This window comes from Stegastes partitus, unplaced genomic scaffold, assembly GCF_000690725.1.
Source record: "Stegastes partitus isolate 25-593 unplaced genomic scaffold, Stegastes_partitus-1.0.2 Scaffold130, whole genome shotgun sequence".
Taxonomy (NCBI): domain Eukaryota; kingdom Metazoa; phylum Chordata; class Actinopteri; family Pomacentridae; genus Stegastes; species Stegastes partitus.
In genome coordinates, this window is record NW_007577861.1 from 342007 (window position 1) to 365813 (window position 23807).

At 40.1% G+C, this 23807-nt stretch overlaps 1 protein-coding gene across 2 annotated transcripts in view; it reads left to right on the forward strand.

The window, feature by feature from the left end:
* Nucleotides 1-22742, forward strand: part of ubr3 (ubiquitin protein ligase E3 component n-recognin 3) — a 46334-nt gene extending 23592 nt beyond the window's left edge. For both annotated transcript variants that reach the window (XM_008278693.1, XM_008278694.1), the window contains 11 exons: nt 1226-1362; nt 5830-5915; nt 9739-9844; nt 12471-12571; nt 13798-13922; nt 17739-17846; nt 18088-18213; nt 18468-18647; nt 20049-20258; nt 20433-20572; nt 20792-22742. In XM_008278693.1, coding sequence (XP_008276915.1) covers nt 1226-1362; nt 5830-5915; nt 9739-9844; nt 12471-12571; nt 13798-13922; nt 17739-17846; nt 18088-18213; nt 18468-18647; nt 20049-20258; nt 20433-20572; nt 20792-20909 — 1437 coding nt within the window. In that variant the 3' untranslated portion in view covers nt 20910-22742. The remainder of the gene's footprint in view (nt 1-1225; nt 1363-5829; nt 5916-9738; nt 9845-12470; nt 12572-13797; nt 13923-17738; nt 17847-18087; nt 18214-18467; nt 18648-20048; nt 20259-20432; nt 20573-20791) is intronic.
* The last annotated feature ends 1065 nt before the right edge of the window (nt 22743-23807 follow it).

Consider the following 23807-nt stretch of genomic DNA (forward strand, 5'->3'; position numbering starts at 1 on the left):
TCAAGCTGATTGTGTGACATATGAATGGATGCAGTGTTTCAAATTCTCTCTATATTGGCAGTATGTTTTATGCAATTTTTAAAGTTTGTTTGCAGATGAATTAAGTGTCACAATCAAATAATGACAGTACTGTAAAACTTGTACAGCCTTTAAAACCACCTAAAAAGTCAAAGAACCGCATCTGAGTTTCGTATATTTTATCCAAATTCTTGTCAATCACTGCGTACTTGCCCAGTTTAATACCCATTTTCAGATTTAGTGTTACATGTGTTAAATCTACATAATAAATTGCATTTATTTTTGCTTCACAATGTGTAAATTCATTGTATTATTAATGAATAATAAATCCCTGCTTTGTAATACCATGACACGTCACTTTCACAAAATCAAATGTAGTTTCACGTCTCTGTCAGCTGGTTTTCATACTGCGTGAAGTTGGCAGGAAACCGCTGGATGCATGAAAACAGACTGAGAAATCTGAAATACTGCAACATATCGAAGCATTTTTGACTGAAGGAGCAGGCCAAATAGCTTTTTGGACCTAGAACAATAGGATCTTTGGCCTGAAACTGGAACATAGATCTACTGCAGCAGAACACTTTGTACCATTAAGTGGTCATGACATTTTCTCAAAAACACTTTAAAGCAGATTCAGACATTTTATTTAGCAACGAGCAAACTGCATTGCTCAAAGCATCTATTGAAACCCGTTCTTTGTTTGATGAACCATTTCTTGCATGCATATTGATTTTTACATGCCCTTTAGATGTTTGTAAAATCCCCTTTCCAAGGTGAAACACAGAAGTTACAATTCAGATGGCTTATCGCAGTTTTGTACTGGAGGACTGTTTTTTCATTTGAGGATGGGTCCCTGTGAGTTTTTTTGAAGATGTTGCTCAAGACAACAGTTCAGCCAAGCAGACTGAATGTTCCTGTTTACAAAAGGACACTAGAGCTGGAAGCTGTTTCCTGTGATTGACTGTTGTCTCTGTTTAGGCCTCTTTGTGAAATCTAAGTACTGATACAAAAATGTTATTGTGTTAACTGTCCTGAATTGTCTTATCTCACTGACTTTAATTTGGTGTCATTGTATTGCAATGTTGCTTCATGTTTAAGATCTGGAGTCGTTTATTTTACCATAGAAATATTTCTCTTACCTTAGGTTAACAACCCACAGTCTGTTCTAGAGAAAATCTTAAATTGATTTTGTTCCCATTCTCTTAAGACGGAGTCCAACTTGAGTAAAGAGATGGAGTTGGTAATCAAAGACATCAAGAACACCACCCAGAAGAAATATATGGACTACGGCAAGAACCCTGGCTCCCCTGACAACGATTTCCTCTTCATGTATTCAGTAGCAAGGTAAGAGCAGAGTCACAGTGGTTAACAGAGTTAATGAGATGAAACTAAACAGTGTGTCACTGCCACTTGCTCTTAGAGGTGTTTAAAGGCCATGTACAAAGATAACTGGTCTGTCACTGTGTATTGAAAAATCTCTATTTTTTTCAAACTTGTAGTGCAAAAGTACGGGGTAATGGTGAATGTGAATGATAGATTGAGAATGTCCGCCTCTCATCTTTGTGCAATGTCAGTATGACCCTGGGAGGTGTGTTCAGTGGTGCAACAGCTCTTACAAGGGTCCCACCTGGTAAAGCTTTCTCTAAGCTTTATTGGTTTCCTGCAGGGTGTGCTGCCCACTGTCATCTGATTTAGATGCAGACCAACCCTGCTGGAGGGGGTCATGGGAGTTTGCCCATTTACTTTGTGTGTTTTTCAGACGAGGCTTTTGCTTTGTTCCTGATTCTGTTTGAGATTTTCATAGACGGAATCTCCAGGCACAGCTGAGGAATGGTGTTTTGATGTAATCATTTTGTCTTCATCAAACAGACCGTTAACTTTGGGACAGGTTGCAGCTGAGTGTTAAGGTGAGAGTCAGCACTTTAGTAGCTGATGACATGGTACTCTGCAAGAGTTGGAGTCAGTTACAGTCTCGTGAGAAGAAGCCTGAGTGTGCCAGATAGACAGATTGGTGCAGGCTGTTGTGATGAAGAGGTAAATGAGCCCAAAGTCGAAGCCCTTTTATGTCTCAGTTGATCTACATTTCTGCGCATAGTGACAGATCTTGGAAGTGATGCGGTGGAAAATCATTTAATGACATTGATTTCCATGCAGGTTTTATGCTTCTGTGCTTCCTTTTCAGTTCATTTCTAAGAAACCCATTTTCTTTGGGTTGAACGTGAAGTTGTGGGAGTTGTGTGTTTTGAAATAGGTGGCCTTTTTTCTCAAGCACTGCTGTAATGTTTCCAAAAAATCATGTAAGAATGAAGTTATGGATTTGGGTTGAAAAAAATAGTGTTGACATGCAATAAAATACTTCTGCCCCATCCCATTAGGCAGTGAGGATCAGCTGATTGTTGGCTCTCTAAAACCATAAGTGTCATTAAAGGATGTCAGAGCACCACGTTACATAATGTCAAGGGTTCCTTTGCTTTGTCATGTTCTTTTTCTGGTGTCATGCCAAACAACTACCTCAGAAGTTGTTCTGCATCTCCAAATGTGTGCGATGACTCTGTCATATTGGCAAGTCTTTGTCTTCGAGGTCCACTTTCTGCACCACCTCACACGTTTTTAACACACCTGCACACACCACTGACTGTAGAGACCAGTGGAATAAAAGCCTGTCTGCTCTTTCGTTTGTCTGTTAATGTCAGCTCCTCAGCTTGAATAACAATGACTGTCCGAGAGAAAAGACACAGTAAGGTCTTCTCCTCAGTGTTCAGACTCTTACTTTCTTAGTTTTTTTTCTCCTGAAAGGCTCCTTGAAGTGGAACTGAAATTCAATACTGGAGTTTTTACATCACACTTGTACCAAATATATGGATTACTTTGCATTTTTTGTAAGTTGCTCAGAGACCTGTGAAGGCGTGTTTGATTTATTTTCTTCATACTTCTCATTAAACTGCTGTATTGGTCCTGGAAGTGTTGCAAGGACATTGTCTTTTTCAAACAGCAGTATTGGTTTTGTCACTTTGGCTGCACTTAAACTGTACTGACTCTTGCTCTGTCTTTACTTATTAGGTCAGATTGAGCATAGATTTATTACACCCTCTCAGAAATATTTGTAGAATGTTCAAGTGTCCTTTCTTCAGCTTGTTCTGTCACAGTTCCATTTCTGCTTTTTACCGTTCACACATACTTTGCAGTGCTTTGCATTACATAGTCTTGGGTTATCTTTCAGGTCGACTCGCGGTCAAAGACGCGTATGATGCAACTGCAATGTCTGTTTGATTCTGGCCAGAAAGCTTAATTGCATTTCAGCCTTCAGCCACAACACAGAATGGAATAGGCCAGAAAGAAAAAATTACACAGCCTTTTCTCAGATATTTGTATCTTCTCAACAGACTGGTCACAGGTAAGAGAAATGACTGCCCCCCAGTTCACCTTGGGGTCTCTGACTCCACGCCACTCCCATTCCAAAAACTCTGCCCTTCTTGAAGCGTAACCATCCAGACCTTTTGCCCACCCAATGCTGTGGTTCCCTCAGCCCTCCACCCTGAACAGAATGATCCCTTGAGTGTGTCTGGCTGCCTGTTGGCTCTCTGAAGTTCAATGAACAGCGCAAATTGCCTGAGGAGTGGAAAATTCCTCTGTCACAGGGGTGCTCTTATCAGCAAAAGCCAGATGGAGCTTCACCGTGGCTGCATTATCTATGTGAAATTGCTTTTTCTCCCAGGAAACCCAAGGATTTGCCCCCTCCTCCCTCGCCCATAGGAAGAAATGGCCAGTGGTAGAATGAAAACAGGCCCAGATCAGTCTTATTTTAGTAATACCTATCTGTTTTCAGCATCTATGTATTTTGTTAAAGGGTTGAGTTTATTTATTTTATTTTTTTACAGTTTTGGAATTGTGGAATTAAAATGCAGGAGAAAAATATGTTTGGATATGCATGGGAAATACACATCGGGGATTATGCATGAACTGTGGTTAGAACAGCTTTTATGCTAATGGTCCAGCTTGTGCAAAATCAGTCTTGGAAAGCTGTCATTTATTTGATACGGAGTTGCTGCTGCAAAACAGGCGCATTAAACGGCAAATGGCTTGACTAGGCAGCATCTTTCATCTTCCTAATCAAATTGGTAAAAGAGGCAGACTACGCAACCAAACGCAGAATATGATGATACCGAGCCATTTATACCAGGACCCACACTGTCTCTCTCTCACATGTTCACACTCTGTCTGCTGTCATCCTTAAAGGAATACTGCACCAAAGTTGATCATTTTTATCAGTGACAAATCAGCCACTTGTCACTTGTAACCTGCAGTACAGAACCAAAAGATGGTGTCTGTGACTGTGTCGTTTTAAAAACAAATACAATAAAAAATTCAATCCAAAACTGAACGGTCTTTTAAAATTCATGTACCAATATGGAAATTATACAGTGCTAAGGCAGAGCTGTTCTTTTAGTTTAATAACTGCTTCCAACTTGGTCTTTTTCCAGCTGCCCCACACACTGGCTGATAATTCACTTTTACTGTAGAATAACAAACAGTAATAAACAGATGTAACACTCAATATAACCCAATGCTGTATGATATGCTACACTGTATGATTTAAGCCAGTGAAATGCTTCTGTTTAACACACATCCTAGTAAAGTGTTTATAATGGCTGTGATTATGTTGATAATACTACGAAGCAGGACTCTGCACTATTGAAAAGGCCAAAAAAGTGAGACGTGGTCTGCAGCACGTTGATAAATGGTACAACAAGAAATAGTTTACCCAGATTCAAATGCTTGGTTATCAACACATTGCTGAGAATATAGAATATAAACAGCAAATTGAAGCAACACATGAACGTCATACAGGATGCAGGACAGTTTGATGCACTGACGTCAAAAAGTTCCCCATGTTGTCAGCTATGGTGCTATCCAAGAAGGTGGCTTTCTATTCACTTTTTTTGTCAAAAATGGCCAATGCAGTTTGATCTCTGGTCTGCTATGTGTAGGTGGTTTACATCTGGGTGTGAATTTAGGTTTAACTGTCCATGGGTGGGTTAGTTTTTAGTCATGTGACATGTATTACAATGCACATCCACTTTACTGATAACTGCACTAAGTGAAAATCTCTTGAATATAGGATGAATGGCTGAGAAGCTCAATATATCATATCAGCATTGTTTTTGCAATGTACACATGCGCAGTACTCGCATAGCAAGAGATGCAATGTGAAGTCAGGTAAATTATATTATACGTATCGTGCTATTACAAAAAGAAAGCTGACATGGTTTTCATTTTCCTGACTAATCTGCAAGAGAAGTCAGTCTGAGCAAAATTTGCTCCAATTTATTGGTTACAAGATACACAGCGTTTTTTTTTTTTTCAAACTTTATTTGCAAGAAGTGAAGTTTGTTCGTATGTAGTTTCTGCATGTATGCAGGAAAATGAGCAAAAAAACAGAAGAAAGAAACAGAGAAGTCAGCACCATAAAGCTTTGTTTGATAAGTTCAAAGCTAGATCTGAATGCCATCCAAAGCAAAAAAAAAATTAAAAAAATATTTGGATGCCTTTTGCTTTTTTCAGCTTATTTTTTTTTAAATTTTTGATTCAGATACACTCCCCTATGAAATCCCCCCATTCATTCTAGAACGATTAATTCTTTCTAAATGGGGTTATTCAAGTTATCCAGTGAAAAGTCTTGTATTTTTTTCATATCACAGTGTATATTGTGAAAAAATAAAATACGTCAATGTCATTGTTTTTCCAGTATTGTGCACCAGGTGAACTGTTTGTACTCGCTGACTACTAATGCTCATGGTTCTGTCACCTCAGGACCAACCTGGAGTTGGAACTTGTGCATCGGGGAGGAAACTTGTGTTCAGGAGGCGCCAGTGCAGCTGCCAAACGCTCATGTCTGAGTGAGTATTTAATTCAAGGACTCATCATCTTTTATAACCTTTATCATTGTTTCTTTGATATAAATTCTGCTAATCTGATATTTAATGCTAGGTGGAACCCCTGTGACCTGATAACCATAGAGTTACAATAGAAAGACATTCAGTAGATACGTGACTAATTCCCTTTAATAATACTCCTCTATGTCTCGTCTACAGTATAATAGAAATGATAGTGTAGAAAAACAGCTAAACCACTTGATGATGCAGCGTCTGTGTATTTTCAGTGGCCTGCAGTGTTGTACCCTCTTATTTTTTTCTTTCTTAATAAAACATTGGGCTTCCTTTGGTGCAATGTCACAAGTGTTTTGCTGTTTAAGATGACAATTACTGCAGGTGGCTCTGCATCATTTCCTATCAGCCTCTGTGTGATAAATTGTCTGACTTGTGATCAAACCCGTTCTTCCATGTTACAGCTGAAGCCTTTAAAAAAAAAAAGAAACCAAAGGGTCGATTAGCAATGGCAGGAAAGGATAGATGCTGTCCCAGGTGAGCTGTTAGGGAGCAGTCAGGGTAAATGAAGCTGACAAATGGGTCAAGTGCTGTTTTAGTTGATTGTGTCACAGCTGACAAGGGCATGCGTCTAAGGGCAGGATGAGTACTGTGGTCTCAGCCCAATCTCCAAGGAACAGCTCAACATCAGTTATCCGCTACTGAAAGCATAAATTACATAAAATATTCCAGTTTAATCTGTTGTTAAAATATATATGAATGAAGGATGAGAAATTGCAACAGAAAGTGTGGAGAAAGGTGAATGTGATGCCAGTTAAATTTGTTGTGTACTCCGCCGCCCATTTCCTATTTGTTTAATTGTTCTGTCAGAGTAGCGGCTGCGGCAGTGAAATGGCCTGTCATCCTTGAGTGGCTGAAAAGAGATTTCACACTGGAGGTTTGCCTTTTTTTGAGCTACATTAACCGTGTAGCCATGCTGACAGCCAAATTTACTCAGTTGCAGTACATTAGTGTTCATTCTTCTTAGGGAAATGGATTTAAAGGAAAACGGCAGACGTCCGCTAACTGTGCGAGCCCGTGGGGTTCCCTAAGCCTGTTTCCCAGCAGACTCTTCCCGTGTTCAAATGATGAGGATACGATTGACCAGAGAGGCACGCTCTCTTCAGTGCCCCTGAAATGAGCTAAATCAAATCCAGAGAGTCCTGCCTTCAAATAGCATCGGTCCTTGGTTTAGTTAACTGCAAATATTTGAATTAATCTCGGGGACTGCGTGGCTGCTACTGTGCAGGGAGTTTAAAGGCAAATCATGTTGACCTCAGTCGTGCAGACTTGTAGTAAACTCAGAGTGTTGGCAGCTATATTTGTGTTATTTGACCCGTCTCACGTTTTATGCGGCTGATCTAACTTTACATGTATGCCGCTGTATGATCATATGTCCTGGGAGGGCAAATACCTGCAATGAAACATGAGTGTGCCACATAGACTGTATATCAAGTATTTTATAAATATAATGAAATATATACAGTCTGTGTCATGCAGCAAGACGCACTGAATGAACATGTGGTGATGTTGTGGAAGTTCTTGAAATACGATCTGTTTCATGACATTTTTAAAACATTCAGGTCACAGTTCAAGGAAAAGCACAGGTGTGATGAGTAATATTGTTGATGGCTGACTTCATTTTAGCAGCTTTGGCTTTAGGATCTTGGCCGACTGTCACACATTAATAGTATTACCTGTGTTTTTACCTACTAGGACAAGTCAAAGCACCTATGTGTGTATATATATGTATATATATGTAAACAGATATTATTTAAAGTGTAGCTTTTCTATGCGTTTAGGCCTTAGGTCCGTATGCAAACATTGTTTTAGGTCACTCAAAATGGAGCTTTGCTGCACTCAGAAACTCCGTGACCAGAATAGTCCTGGTGCAGTCCTTTCTAACAGGACTTTCTACAAGCTGACACATAAAATACAGCTAGTCTTCCCATATATTGAGGAACAGAGGCATCACAAGCAGACCACACATGATTTCCCCTTCTTCAGTATTGTTTGTATTATTCTATATTATGGCATTGTTGGTAGCCTACCAGAACTGGAAATTTTTTTTTTTTTTTAAGACTTCTGATTTGCCAACATGGCCTTTGGGATAGGATTATATTGCTGCCTGTTGTATTTAAATTCTCATGACAGTGCTTCAATTGTGTTTTTGCATTTTCAGGTCCTGATCAGAACAAACGTTATAGAAAATAGCCACGTATTTGTGAAGTTGGTCAAAATGGTTTACACAAGACAGTGTTTGGCTTAAGTTAGTCTATATTCAAAACAATAGATAACATGATGCTAAAATTGTGGCTGTGTTGGGACATATTAAGCAGAGGAAGCTGAATATTTATCCAAAGCGAGGTCATCTGTGTGGACAGGACGTTCAGCGAGGTTGATAAGACTGAATAAAGAAGTCCTGAGTACAGCCATTAGCTGGTGGAGTGCCACGGTGTTTACTCATCTCATCACTGAGGACTTTTACACCTCTCTGGCACAGGACATCGCCTATTACTCGTGAAAGGCTGCCTCTTTATCTGAGAGCAGAGTAACACGCTTTACTGTTACTGCTTTACTGATTTGTAGCAACTTTGTCAGAGCAGACTGATGGAAACCTTTTAGAAAAAGGTGTCACTTGTCACGATGCCTGTCTCTCAGAGTAACCTCCTCTCACTTATTTTTTTTATTTTTATTTTTTTATCACGCAAGGAAAAAGGCTGTTTCACGTGAAATTGGCTTGGCATGACAAACGGTAAATAGATAGCGGACCTGAAGCTCGGAATACACATTTGGATCTGTACATAATTTCCGCATGACAGTCGTGTAGGAAATGACAGCACTCATTGGATTCACCTCTCTGTTTTTCCATTTACTTTTCTCCCTTATTTTCTTTGCCTCTTCCTGGTTAATTCCTGATAAGGGGTGGGTGGTAGTGAAGAAACAAACTGTAGTGCAGACTGATAGGATGCAACCAAGGACTGACAGACACTTGCTGTGTCTGTTTTTACCTGTGGAGGGCAGTGTTGCTCTAAGTATTGATGGTTTGCACACAAGTCAAATTGCAGTGCTGATTATTTGAAGCACATTGCTGCATTATAGCATCATAATTCCCTACAAAGCAAATCAAATAGAATTAAAGTTGTTCATTAGAAAAGTTGCACAGAAAGTGTTACACTCACCTAATGATTCAGCAATATTGAACTGATGGTTTAATGGCCCTGCTTTCAGTGCTATACGGCTAATTTTAATTTCTAACTTAAACAAGATTTGGATTATGTTTATAATTATGATAACTAGGACGATTTCTGTCTGGACAATAAGAACGATTGAAATATATCACCTAATGCTTAAAATGAGTAGACTAGTTTCCGCCTATTGTAGCTTGCTATAACGCCATAAATTGTGGTAATTGTGACACTCCTGCTCCAGAAAAAGACAATCGAGGCTGTGAGTTGTCCTGCTATTAAAAGCTGTGTTTGAACGTGAGATTGTGTGCGCACAGGGGGTCTCTTTTCATGTTTCATTAGTTTCACAACGAACAGGTGTGGCCTGACCGAAGAGTTGCTCAAGGCTATCGAGCTCGACCATGAATCCATCTGGCCTGGCCTGGTTTTATCTGAGCCAAGCATTAGCCTGCAGTCACTTCAAGTCAAGTGCTTTCATCATTTGATCTACATTGGTTGCTGCTGTGACAATAGACACAGAGATAAACACTTGCTGGTCTTGTTCCTGTCATAGCCCGCTGGAGCATAGCAATGACGTGTTTATTTTTTATTTTTTTAACCTCTTTCAGATCAGCTGTTCCATGTGCTGGCTATGCACATGCGTCTGTACAGCATCGATTCAGCCTACAACCCCTGGACGAAGTTGACTCAGATTGCACAAAATAGAGAAGCAGAGTAAGTGACGACCTGTCTTAAGTACCTCCACTAGCAGTAAATCTATAAATCTGTTCATGCATTAGTCATACCTTCTGCTCTCTACCGTCTCTCCCACAGTGTTGCCTTCCCATAAACATGCAATCAAAGTGCCACTTTGTCCTCTCTCTAAACGCCACCATTTCCTCCTGCCCCCCAACAGCTTTTCATCTACACAAAGAGGAGCTAAAAACAGAAAAGGGACCATGCGTGGTTTCCATAGATACCAATAATTGCTGCATCTGGTAAATTACCGGGCACTCCACAGAGAGCAAAATGACCCTGTCAAATGTACTGTACTGAGAACAACTGCACCACTCCAGCGCGGTGTCTCAGCTCCCAGCTGTCCACATAGCTCCAACAGAAACCTGTATTTAGCAGAATACAAAGTTTCTTACATTCACACACACTGTCTTCCTACAATTACTACTATATGTTACAACATTCTGTTTCATACACATGTGTTTGGATGGAAAGACTGATGGACTAAGACACCAGTGTGTGAAAAAAAAGAAAGAAAAGGTACTTGGACCACTTAACAGTACATGATGAGCTTTAACAACCTTTCCTCCCTGTTAGTGTTGTAAGACAGCTTTTACACCTGTTACTATGAAAGTGCTCTTAGCCACACAGTATTCTCAGGGGTCCTATTTTGCCGTTTAAAAATACTTTGTTAGGGTTTCGGGAGGGAGCAGTGTCATTGACACCCTTAGGCAGTCAACCTGATCCAGCCTGGTTAAATAGGACATAGAGAGATGTTTCTATACAGCTGCACAGTGTTGCTCGCACCTTATTTTTATTAGAGAAACCAAAGAGGAATCTAGTACAGTATCTCAGTGTGCAGCTATAGATGGCATGCAGGGTTGCAAGCTCTGTCCTTTAAAGCTTTCTTCCAAGGCGCAGAGGAATTAACTGGTGAGTGGCTTGGTAATGGAAGGTATTATTCTTTAAGTGCAATTCCTCTTGTTCCAAACCTCCGAGGCCTTTCAAGGGTAGAGTGAAGACTAAGACTTCACTAAATTGTCAACAGAACAAAAGGAATTTAAACGAAGATGGCACACAATATGAATATGTAACCAGGGCTGCATTAAGGACGCTGGTCGGGGGATACGAGGAATGGGCCTTTTCAAGCCATTTATTTGTTGAGCAAATTCAAAATGATATACACAGCAAGACCTTTGCTCTTGTAGCCTTTTAAAGCTCTTTTCAGATATGTGTTACGTAGCATTGCTGGCTACATATATCTGTTAAATTGAGGGCTTTTTGCTGCTCAGACATAGGTGACTTTCTCGTGACTTCATTCAGACTTGACAGGATGTTTACAACAAGAATCCAGATGTTTGCACGATATATGGCACCTGGCACAATAGAGCCACGAAGATGAAAGATGGAGTTTTTGCTGCATCACTTTTAGATTTGAAACCATATTTTGCTGTTGAAGTCTTTTAAACCGCAGTGACCATAAGGGATGCTCACATCTGCTTCTCATGGTGAAATCACAAACACAGTTTTAACAAATTTCATATCAGATCCATCATTTAAGTCATTAGTGAGTACATTGTTTTGTGTCATTTAAGTTAAACACTAAACAAGAAAATAGAAAATATTTTTCTTGCTATTATAAAAATGTTTAGTTGGATAATTATGTATTCATATGGAATTGGCTTAAATGAAAATTACAGACACAGGAAGGGGCTGTTGGTCAGACTGTTGTTTTCCAACTACTCTGCCCCACCCTCAGCAGGAGGAGAACATTTCTTTATACAATGATGTGAAATCAGAAGCCTCCTCCACAACCTAAAACTGGTTTATTAAACTGATTTTATACATTTTTGTGCATCTCATGTTAAGTGACATGTTGCATTTCTTTGTTGACATTACTGGACAGAACAATATAATCTATAAATAAACTCTTTTTTTATTTTTTAAAACTCTGTGCTCCTGCAGCTTTTTCACTAGCGTAAATAATGCTACAGCACACAATGTGAAACTGCTGTTGACATTAATGTGAAAGTAACCCAGCCAGGTGTGTGTTCAAACATGAGCCTGACATGAAAAATTGCCATCACATTATCACATTAAAGTGCATTTCTGAAAGTGTCTGACACCACAATCAGCCCCAACTGTAAAACCACCTGCCTAACAGTGTGTGGATCGCGCTGCCAAAACAGATCTGCCCTGTCAGGACATAAGAAGTGGACCTCTGGGGGTGACCTGTGGTGTCAGCGTTAGCGGGATGTTGGCAGAAGATCCTTTTGGTCCTGTGTGTTGAGGGGTAGGACCCTCAGTGGCACCTGCTTGTTACGAAGCATGTCAAAGTAAAGTCAACAGAATATTGCATTGTAAGGAGATGATGAGTTTTATTTACTTTACATGCCGTTGGTTTTAAGGTTGTGGCTGGTTGGAGTATGTAAAAGTAGTACTGCCATAATTAAACATATTTATAACGGGTGTTTGTTCTCTATTAAAGAGTGAACCTCACCGTTTGCATGAACTTGGTCAATTTAGTTGACAAAAGAACATCCCATCACCAAGTGCATGCAGTACCATCAGAATAATGAAAAGCTTTGTTCTTTTTTTTTTCTTTTCTTTTCTTTTTTTTTTGCAGTGGCTTTGATGAAGAGAGACCTGAAGTACCCATGCTGTTCCGAGATGTCCCTTCCCTCCTGATTATCTTTGTGCTAACGATGCCACAGCCTCTGCGTAAAGGTACAGTCTCTTCGTATCATGACACCTCAAGAGAGCAGGGACTTTCTGAGTGGCTGCTCCATAAGGACAGCCCCTATTATCAGTCATAATCCGGACTGAGTGCGGGGAAGAAGCATTTCATGCCTCTTATCTGTGCTCCTGTTGCCGTTTCGACTGGGAGGGCCGCACCTCCTTTGTGTGCCCTTCATCTCTGGCTTGTCGCTGTGTGTCTTCCATGTAGAGGACCACCTGAAGACCTGGCTTCAAACATCGTTTCATTGATGATGGATTTAGGTCGATTGGTGGCAGGGATAGAAACACAGAAAAGGTGGCTTTATTGGATAGAGTAGCTTCGGTGTGCACAGTCAACATTATAGCTGATTAGATATCCCTCGTGCTTTCATAAATCAAGACTTAGAGTGTATTCAAGATTGCCAGATTGTTCTCAAGATGGCATAGTTTTATAGCACATGGCGCATCACTGCTGCAGGCTATTTAATGTTTATTACACTGTTTTGGAAGATAGAGGAAATCTGTTTTGTTGTATGTTTTTCAGTGCAACGAGGTGAGAGATGCACATAAATTAATATGCACAAAACATAATAAACTAACGTGTTTTCAAATAGAGTTTTTTTTTCCTTTTTAAGATTATTTTTTGGGACATTTATGCCTTTATGTGATGGAGACTGTGGAGAGACAGGAAATATGGAGAAAGAAATCAGGGTAATGACACACAGCAAATGGTCCAAACATCTGGGAACCATGAATTGAAGCATGGACTCGCTGCTCAGGGCTCATGTGCCGATGTGGTATGCGTCCCAACCACTCGGCTATCGGGTCACCTGAAATAGGTTTCTTTCAAAGAGAAAGAAAAGCGTGATCCGTTTCCAGCGATCCTTGACATGTGGGTTCTAAAAAGGGAATGGTTTGCTTTTTACAATCTTACCATTAATTGTGTGTAGAGACACTTGTCACTGTGACCAGGACAGAAGCTGTCAGATACTATTTTCCTGCAAAAGAAAACAAATTGCACTCTTTGTTGTCGTTTTCTCAACCAAACTTAAAAATCTTTCAGGCTGCATTTTCCAGTTGAAATGCTCTGCTAATTATTATGCACACTGCTTAGAGAGGCTCTCTATGCTGAACTGAGACACCAAATACAATGCCTCTGCCATCCTCCTCAAACCAGCATTTTTATTTTTCCAAAACAGCACATGCTCACAGTGTCACCTTCTGTCCCTGTGTAGAACACTTCACCTGTGTGGTGAAGATGCTGTACAACCTGCAGTTCGCTCAGGCTCTGGCTGCTCTGTCAACCAAGTTCAGCTCAGAGGAGAGGCAGGCCTGGAGCACTTCTGGAGCCCTCAAGAAGGTAAAAGTGAAACCACATTACAGTATCCTGACACCTGACCTTGTCATAGGCTACTTTACCTACGTTATATTTTCAAGTGTCAAACATACGTCTTTGAGTTGGGGGTTTACTTTCTTTTTCAGTTCTGATATTAATACTGATTATTAGTAATTAAGGAAGGTGATCACAGATAATTGAAAGGGAATATTTGCAGAAAAAATTAAAACGAAAGTCAAAATTTAGAATAACATACACTCCCCCACAAAATTTCTTTGCAATACCTTTTTTTCACATGTTTAATTACAGGAGAACTTCTCATAAGTTTATCATTCAGCATTGATAGGTTATTACTTGTGAAGCTTAACCAATCAGATCGTGCTGTGGATTGGACATCGCTTTAGCCCAGAAAGTGTTGACTAGAGATAAAGAGAGGCAGTGACATCAGAGCCAAAGCTGGGTTCTAACTTATTTTATTGGGAATCATTTTTTAACATTTTTATAACTATACAGATAATTGGAGAATTGCTGAATATTGACTGATACCGGTCAAACCATACTTTGGATTTTTTTTCTTTTCCTTTCAGCCCTACTGTGCAATGCTCAGAGGCTTTCATTATATATACCAGCAAACAGGTTCTGACCTGAAGGTTCTGACTTCTCTCTTAGTAATGTATTATACTGACTACCTTTTTTTGTATTAATATTTATTCTTTATAGTTGAGATTGTGCTTTTTTGTTTGCTTCTGATTCGTTTCTTGTTGTGTGGATTGCCTTCATTGGTCTCTGTAGTCAGTGCATCACTGCCTGTCACTAGTATGTTAGAGCCACAGCAGGATGGTCATACTGTGAAGATAATGCCCAGCTCTTATGACAGCATAAACCCTAGCGTACTGATAAACAGCTGTCTGAGGACAACTTTCATTATTTTCTGGTCCTCTAATACTAAACATTTGCAAAAGCTGTTAAAAATCTGGCATTTCCTACTTGTTGAACGAGTTGATTCCTCCGATTGTTCCCCCAAAAACCAGCTTACCGCACAGTAAATCATTGTGTGCAACTTGCTATTGAGTCGTATTAAGCCCTCCGGTTTCATTTATGTGATTTCCACAGTCGACAGTATTAATCTTCATTATCTGGAAAAGTGGCGTTGCTGGAGAGTGTTGCATTAATTGGCTATCTGTCTTCAGTCTATTAAGATTGTATTAGTGAGTGGCTGGCTTGAATGTCTAAGACAAATAGCTGAAACCCTCCTCTTTAGGGTGTTTCCATCTGTAATGGAAGTGTGGATGTGTATCTTCGCAGTACACTGTCATGAACAACAGGGCAGGCGTTCACAAGCTTCCATGAACATGGATTTCAAATACACAGTGAGAACAGCATCTATATTTGGCCGAGCGCTGTTGTAATTAAATTGAAGTAGTTTTAAAAAAAAGAGAGAGAAAAAAAAGATGCAGTCGGAAGAAAAATCAGAGCCGAGAGGAGGCAAATCAGTAGACTTGAAATTCCTCCCCTATAAATCTATGACAAAGGACAGCCGACGAGATAAGGCTGCTGTTTTATATTCTACCACCTTCAGCTTGATAAATGCATGCAGTGTTTCTTCTATATAACATGCTAGCCAAACCAGTTGAATTTTTTATCAGAACACTCATTCAGTAATGCCTTTACTGCTTATCAGATGTTATATTAAGGAAAGAATTGTTGTCCTCTACTTATTCTGCATTAGTCTTTATAGTCTGTATATAGTGCAATACATTTGATGCAGAGGAGGACGACTGTGGAGACTCCCAGGTGAAGCATTCTGATTTGCAATACAGACGTTCAGTCATGTGGCATTTATATGCTCAGAAACTGACAGGGTGGATGTAGAGATGCATAGATGTTTTTATTTTTCAATTTGTTTTTGTTCTTGGTTAAGGGTCATTAAATGTCTAACTGACTTTCTAAAGCCGATACAGGCCATCATGTGTGTTGTCAGCAAGAAACTGCAAGTATCTGCTACAATTCTACAATTCATTTAGCAAACGCTTTTATCCAAAGCGACGTACATGAGAGCAGATACAACACAAGCAAGGATCTAATCAGGAGAAAACAATCTAGATAAGTGCCATAGAACAAATTTAAGTGTGATAGGGCGTTGATGCCAATAGCAGGCTATGTGGGAGGTCATAGGATTTTATTTGTTTGTTTGTTTGTTTTCAGTCTGTCAAGTGCAAAGATGTTCAGTGAAGAGCTGGTCCGTAAGCCTTTCCTTAAAAACGAAAAGGAAGCAAAAAAATGAAAAAAAGTTGGGAAACCGGTCCAACAACCGGAAACAAAAAAGAAAAAAAGCCAACCAACCAACCCAGGGCCTGTGGCGGTGGTTGTATCAGGCAGTTGTTGTTGGTCGAGCGTAGTGAGCAGGAGGGAGTGTAGATCTGAATGAAAGAGTTCAGGTGAGAGGGAGCTGTTCTCATTTTGGTTTTGTAAGCAAGTGTCAGGGTTTTGAATTTGATGCAGGCAGCAACTGGAAGCCAGTGAAGCGATCTGAACAGCGGGGGGACGTGCTGTTTTTGGCTGGTTGAAAACCAGACGAGCTGCTGCATCCTGGATCATCTGCAGAGGTTTGACTGTGGATGCGGGGAGGCCTGCCAGTGAGGAGTTGCAGTAGTCAATGCGCGATATTATTAGAGCTATCTGTCTATGAAATCCTTCAAATGACTGGCAAATTAAAGAAAACTGAATAAATCAGTGGAAAAACCTGAACGATACCCTTATATAGGACATGACAGGTCACATCCTGATGTATTAAGTTCAAAATTGAGCGACTCATATTCTGTTGGGGTCTTCACTATCCTTTGATGATTCAGCAAAACACCTCTTGGAGATTTTGGATCAATTTGTAAGCTGGGATTCTCTACCACCATTGCAAAAACAAAGAATGAAATGTGTGTTGAAAGCTTTTCTAAGAATTGGAGTGTCAACGCCGAGGGGTGCTGTGTTCAACCTGATAATCAGACTGAATTTCTAGTTTGTTTTCACTTTGTTATCCAGCTCGGCATTGTGATCATCTTAACTGGTTTTAATTGTTTCAAGGGCAGTTTGTTAGTTTTTGGCCTAACAGGTCAGTTATCCATATCCATAAAACTGGTGCCATTTTCAGTGGACACAGAAGCTTCTGTGCTCATTTGTTTTTCGGTTTTCCTAAAGGTAGTATCACTGGATGCAAACCAAAAATGCTCCTGCATGCTATTGGATAGACCTACAATCAATCAGACCAACGAAACGTGCGATGTACATTCCTGAAGTGCCAGCGTTGGTGCTCCACCGTACAGTTATTGTATCAAACCTGCCACAAATTAGATAAACAGTTGTGATAAGCCTGGCCGGGGACAATGCCAGGTGGAAATCTGTGTGAGCAGGAGGGAGGCCAGACGCATGCTGCCAGAGAAAATGAAACATGAGCTCCCAGAATCATCTGGTCCTCAGACTACGCTTCTTCAGCATTTTTTGGAGAAAGTAAAACTTTCTTTACATGCAGATTAAATAGTGATGTTACAACACACTGTAATACTGATCTTTTGAAGGTTTACCACAGTTTTTCTATTTTCCTTCTCCTATGAATAGAGAGAGGCTTTGTTAAGCTTGGACTGAGATTGGTATTTGGAGAGAATGTAACAGTATGGAAAGGGAATGCTGAGAAATAATTTGGATTAATGTTCTCCTCTCTCGAGGTAAAAGCATATGTCTGTTGGCCCCCGAGGAAGAGTATATGTTGGAGTAAAAGGAACATCTTCTAATATTTCATTGCGTGTTGTCAGCATTGTGAAATTCTGCATATTGATTTTTCTGCCACAGAACGCCGCCAGTTCTGAGAAGTCTTTTGAAGCGCTGCTCAGTCATGTTATCAGTGAGCTCTCAAAGGACAAGAGTGTCTACAAGGTGAACGCCGAAGAAACAACAATGGTGAGACACTAAAATGACTGTTTAGCACTTTAGAACATAAGTACCTTCAGGATAACACGCTCCCTCCTTCCAGCACTTTATTCTATTTTTTCATTTTCTCTTTAACAATAAATTGGCCATTATCCTGAGAGACAATGGTCTAATATCTCTACTAATCTCCAGGGGAGATATACATCACTGTTCTATCAGCAAGCTGTTGGCTGGGTATTGATCAGGTGTTACTGCTGTTTCCCCTCTCCAGCTGAGCTCCAGTGTGTGGTCCCCACAGTCTATCGAGTTCAGCCTTCAGCAGTTCTGCCTTCCTTTCCTTCGCCTCTCCTGCCTTTTGCAGCACCACCTTTACGGAGACAACCTAACTGGCTGCCTGGTATGTGTTCTCATAAACGTCATCCTACCGACTGAAACTACCAAACATAACCTTGTGCCCTTGCAGCAAGAATGCCCACGTCTTGCTTGTAAATTTGTTTGATTTCTCATGATGACATGAAATCTTGTTCAGCGAGATCGGTGCCTCGTTACAAGACGTGAGGCGTCTTGGCTCCTTCATAGACAAGGGTTTAGAGCCTCCTGTTGTTTCCAGGTATGAGTGAACTCACCAGTTGTTCTCTTGTCTTGTTTCAGGAGGAAGAGGAGTTCTCGTCCTTGGCTGTGTGTTTAGGGCTCTTACCCTCAGCCCCTCAGCCATCCAACACCGTGCACAGTGCCTCATGTCTGGAGTGGGCAGTCGGCGCCTTTGACTTGGTGACACAGTGGTGTGCTGAGGTCACGGGGCTCTCTCAGATGCAAGCTGAGCAATCACTGGTACTTTTGTGAATTTCACTAAATATATACGAACTGAATACAGTCATATAAAAAAGCATGGAAGGTTCCTATAAAACAACAATTACCAGTTTAGTTATTTTTTTTTAGTTAATAGGCTTTAGACTTTTAAAAAAAGTTAAATACTCTCACAGCGATGAAAAACTCAAAGCACGTATTTGGAAGTTAATGTCCTGTGAATGATTGCTGTATTTAAAGTGTCATTGACATTTTGAATTTAGTTTCAGCCTTGGTTGACAAGGTTCATAGCTGCTTTGTGGCTCTGGCTGGAAAGGGACTGCACAGCTCTCAGTGTGCCTTACACCCTCGTCATTTGGCGCTGCAGTAATCTGCGGGGGTTGTACATCATTTGGTGAAAACGAGAGGTGTCTTGTATATCAGTTTAGATTGTGTCGACATAATTCTTTACATAGAACACTATTTATTATTACTCCAACGAAGGACACCGTAAAAAGTCAGAAGTGAAGAGACCTTCAATTTAGGCTTACAACAAATCAGTTTTTAGCCTTAGAGGTTCAAAGAGAGCCAAAGATGAGTCTTGCAATCAAGAGTCTGTGAGCTTAAAGAAGATCATACACTGTATATAACGATGGACGAACCCTCCGTGATGTCACATAGTCTCTAACTCCTCCTAACTCCAGGCCAATCCAAAAATGAGCCAAGAGGTGCAGCGTGAGTGGAGCTGAGGTCAGCCATGCACAGTCCCCACCCGTCACTCAGAGGGGCCATGCCTGGAATTATGCATAACTTCAAGTTGTGATCAATCTAAATTGGAGAACAGCCTGTGAAGTTGTCAGAAATGGGAAAATTAGCTATAGTGACCAAAGCTATTTTTCAAATCAGGCTGTAAACATATTTTGTCGTGCTGTGAAGTAGACGGTTTAACATAGGGGTCTATTGACTCACTTTTGGTCCTCACCTCAAGCGGTTATTTGAGAAAATGCAGTTTTTTTTTTGTTTTTTTTTACAACATTAAATTTTTGGGCAGCTTCTTAGGGAAGACTAGGAAACATCCATCCATTATCTATACACCCCTTAAGCTTCACTAGGGTCGTGAAGTCTATCCCAGCTGATTCAGGGTGAAGGCAGGTTCACCTGGACAGGTCACCAGTCTATCACAGGGCTACACTTAGAGACAGACAACCAAGCACACTCACACTCACACCTACGGACAATCTAGAATCACCAATTAACCTCAACATGTTTTTGGACTGTGTGGGAGGAAGCCAGAGAACCCGGAGAGAACCCACGCTGCACGGGAAGAACATGCAGCCCCGACTAGGAAACAGCTCCAGATAATATTGATTAATTTTTAGTGCACGGTAATCCTGTGCCATGAATCCTAGATATCTCACCTACTTGTGTCTTTCTTCTCCCCTGAAGACCTTGCTGATCCAGGATCCTCAGTGGGCAGCCCCTCGCCTTCTCCAACTACCCGACAACTACAATATCATCTTCCAGTACTATCACAGAAAGGCCTGCACTTCCTGCAAAAAGGTGCCAAAAGACCCTGCACTCTGCCTTGTTTGTGGTGCTTTCGCGTGCCTCAAAGGCACGTGTTGCAAACAGCAGGGTATCTGTGAATGTGTTTTGGTAAGTTTCCTAATGTTTTTAAAGCATTGCCAAAATTTATAATCTTTAAAGCGCTCTATGTGAGAGCCAACTCAGCCTTATTGTACACCTAAATAGAAGTTGCCATTTTTCAGCTGCTTGTTCGAGTCGTGGTTGTGTTTTTGCAAAGCTTATTTGTTGCGTGTCTGTTTGTAGCACTCGAAACATTGTGGCACAGCTACGGGCATCTTTCTACTGATAAACGCCTCAGTCATCATCATCATCCGTGGACATCGTTTCTGTCTGTGGGGCTCTGTTTACCTAGATGCTCATGGAGAGGAGGATCGCGATTTACGGTATGACGCACAACACACACACAGTCGAGTTGTGAGCAGGTCTTCTTTAGATTCGTTGTGCATTGTGTTGTGTGCAACAGCTTGTTTAAAAAAAAGTCTTTCAATGTGAATGATTTTTAGAGGCGGTATTTAGTTTGAGATTTTGAGTTTTTTTTAATACTTGTTGCTGCAGTGAAGAAAGCGCTCTCACTCTTGTTTTCCCCTCTGGCCTTTCTGCAGTCGTGGCAAACCTCTCTTCTTATGTGAAGAGAGGTATCGAGTGTTGGAGCAACAGTGGGTTTCACACACCTTTGATCACATCAATAAGCGTTGGGGGCCTCACTATAATGGACTCTAAGATCTTCCAAACTCCAATGAAAAAAAACCACAACCCCTGATGGAGAAGATTTTTTTTTTCTGGCTTATGTGTCTGCCTTGATCAAAATATTTGGGAACTCTTAACGTGATAAACACAAACATCAAGTGAGGGTATTGCTGCCACAGCCTTGGTTTATGTGAAGTTTGGTGTACAGTCATGCCTAAAGATTAACACGTGTGTGTGTTCAAGTGATTTATTGTGTGGTTTTTGACAGGAAAAAAAAAACAACAACTGAATTTGGTAAGATCAAAGTAAAAAGCACAACTTTGCCCAGAAATTCAATTGGTTTGGAACAGACTTTTAAAGCCTGTCTTATTTATTTGGGTTAAAAGAAAGAATATATATCAAGCGCTGAATGTCCCTGCGAAGTTTGATTACTTTTTGCACCATTTATGATGATGTTAATGCATATCCCTTTTATTTATCAAGATGTGCTCTGCTGTGCTGGCATGAGTTTCAAGCTCCTGATGAGTGTAGCGATGATATTGCAATGTGCACTCATTGTCTGCTGACATGTGATGGTAGGCAGGACAAGTCCACCCATCAATACACTAGAGTTTTTTTGCGAATAAGCAAAGATTCTTTTTTATGGGTCTAGTTGCAATCCATCCTCAGGAATTTATTTTTTTTTGTTTTTGCTGTTTAAAAATACGTTTTAGATATTTAAATAAATGCTGCTGCTCATTGTTCAAGTAAGTAATTTTAACTTTTGTGATGAATTTTCTTTTTTTTTCTAAAGTTGTGCTTTGAGTTTACAGTAGATGGTTGGGAATGTTGACTCAAACTCACTTTAGTGTTTAAGGAGGTATGCGGTCACCACATTGCACCCACTACAGTTTTCATAGTCCCACACTCGCGGCGTTTTTTTTTTGTTTCTGGTTGGATTTGATGAAGAAACTCAAATGCCAACTTTAAGACAACCTGTCAGTAAAATATTACCAACATTTTAAAGAAAATGTAACCCCACAGATTTGGTTCCCAGCTGCATTGGCAAAACGAAACTCCATGTAAGAGTAAAAATTACTGCATCAGTTCTATCAAAGTATTCTCTCAAGATATGAAATGTAAGTTGCTTGTGAGAAGAAATGCCAGTACTCCTCATTGATCTTTCTGTGCTGTCAGAAAAGGTTTTTTCCCTTTATGCTTTTGATTGTGAAGTCATAACTGCAGTACAGAGCATTTATTCTTATGACTATCTCTTACTCATGCATCATCTAGTTGTGATTTATAGTTGCATTCCAACGTTGCAAGATTATCAGACTTGATTATCTGTTATACACTGTGCATGACATCCTTTAAGCCACCATTATTTAAGTGTCTTAGCTACTTAATTTTCTGATTATCATCTTTTTTTTTTTTTTTCTGGAGGAGAGAAAATTTCATCCAGTCGTGCCTGCAAGATTAATTTTTCTGAGTGGTGAACAGCATACAGCTGATATCCCAGATGTCAGGTTTTGAAATGCTGGGCTACATCATGCTGCATTGAGGATTCTTTAAAGGAGCAAGTCAACACTTGAAAAACTTCCTCTTGAATTCATGCATGCTGCTTTTCTGTTTACTGAGTTTTCTCCTGTCTTCTTTATTTTTTTTTTTTGCAGTACCCACTTTGTAAATGACCGCAACCAAATAGCCAATGAGTAATGGGTGTAAATTGTAACTGAAAGCTTTTTGTGTGTTCTCCTGTATGAATGAAGAGAGAATACAGTACATTACTGTAGGTGCTGACTCAAACTTTCTGAGTTTGACCAGAAAGTGTGACTTGGACATTTAATGCAAAATGTAACATATGTGAATAAAATATAAACACACTGATTTGTCTCTTCTTGTTTTGTGTTTCTACATTATTCGACATTACCCTAATTCCTCTGTTCTTATGTAGACCATATGATTGCAGCGATACTGCAATCATATGGTCATATAGTTCTGTAGCTGGAAAATTTCTGAGCTGCACTTGTCAAAAGCTATTACTCGTATGCGCTGTTAGAAAAATCAGACAATATCACTGTGTTCTTTCTACACATTAGCGCTACCAGTTATTTGTGACTGCTGTGATTGAAGTAAATTAATGGAAAACTGGCACAAGTGCAGAGGAGAGGAGCCTGATTTTCATGATGCTGGTATTGACTTGGCTCTGTAAAGATCAAATGACTCTCTGTAGTGGCTTCTCTGCTGTCTTAATGTGAGTTATGGAGGCAGTACAGCTCCTACACCTCTAACTGTGGTCACCAGGGGTCTCAGCAGATTGTGACATTTATAGAGAAAAACTGACCCTTTGAACAACAACAAAAAGTTTAAATATATATATTTTAAAAACCACTACCCTACTGTAGGGTAGTGGTTTTTTGAAAATATATTGAAACTTAAAAAAAAACAAACATGGGAGGCCAGCTCAACCAGGTGAGCCATAGCGACGCCCCTAATATTTATAGTATTTTTAATTGACACTGGTCCCGCCCAATTGCACCTCTAAGCCCCTCCCCCTTTGTGCTCCCTGCTGAGCAAAAACCTGTTTTTAATGTTGCTCTTGTATTTTGTTATTTTTTTCTTTGGAAGAGGATCATATTTTTGTTAATCATCATTCATCAACATTGACAGTGAGGCAGAGTTTCTTGTGATGAACACTTGACAACAATGTTATCAATGCAACATTCAATTTTTTATTTCCTGACTTAGAAGAATTTATTAGAAATCTAATTCCTATTGTTATGTTTAGAACAGGGTCACATTTAGCTAATTAAGTTGTTCAGCTGGTGACACATTATCAACCACTGAGTTAATCCACTGACTAGTCATTAGTGGCTTTAAAGGACAATGATCAGATAGTGTAACCAGACAGTCCTTTGACCAGGGGCTATAAAAAGCCAACCTTAAAGTGTA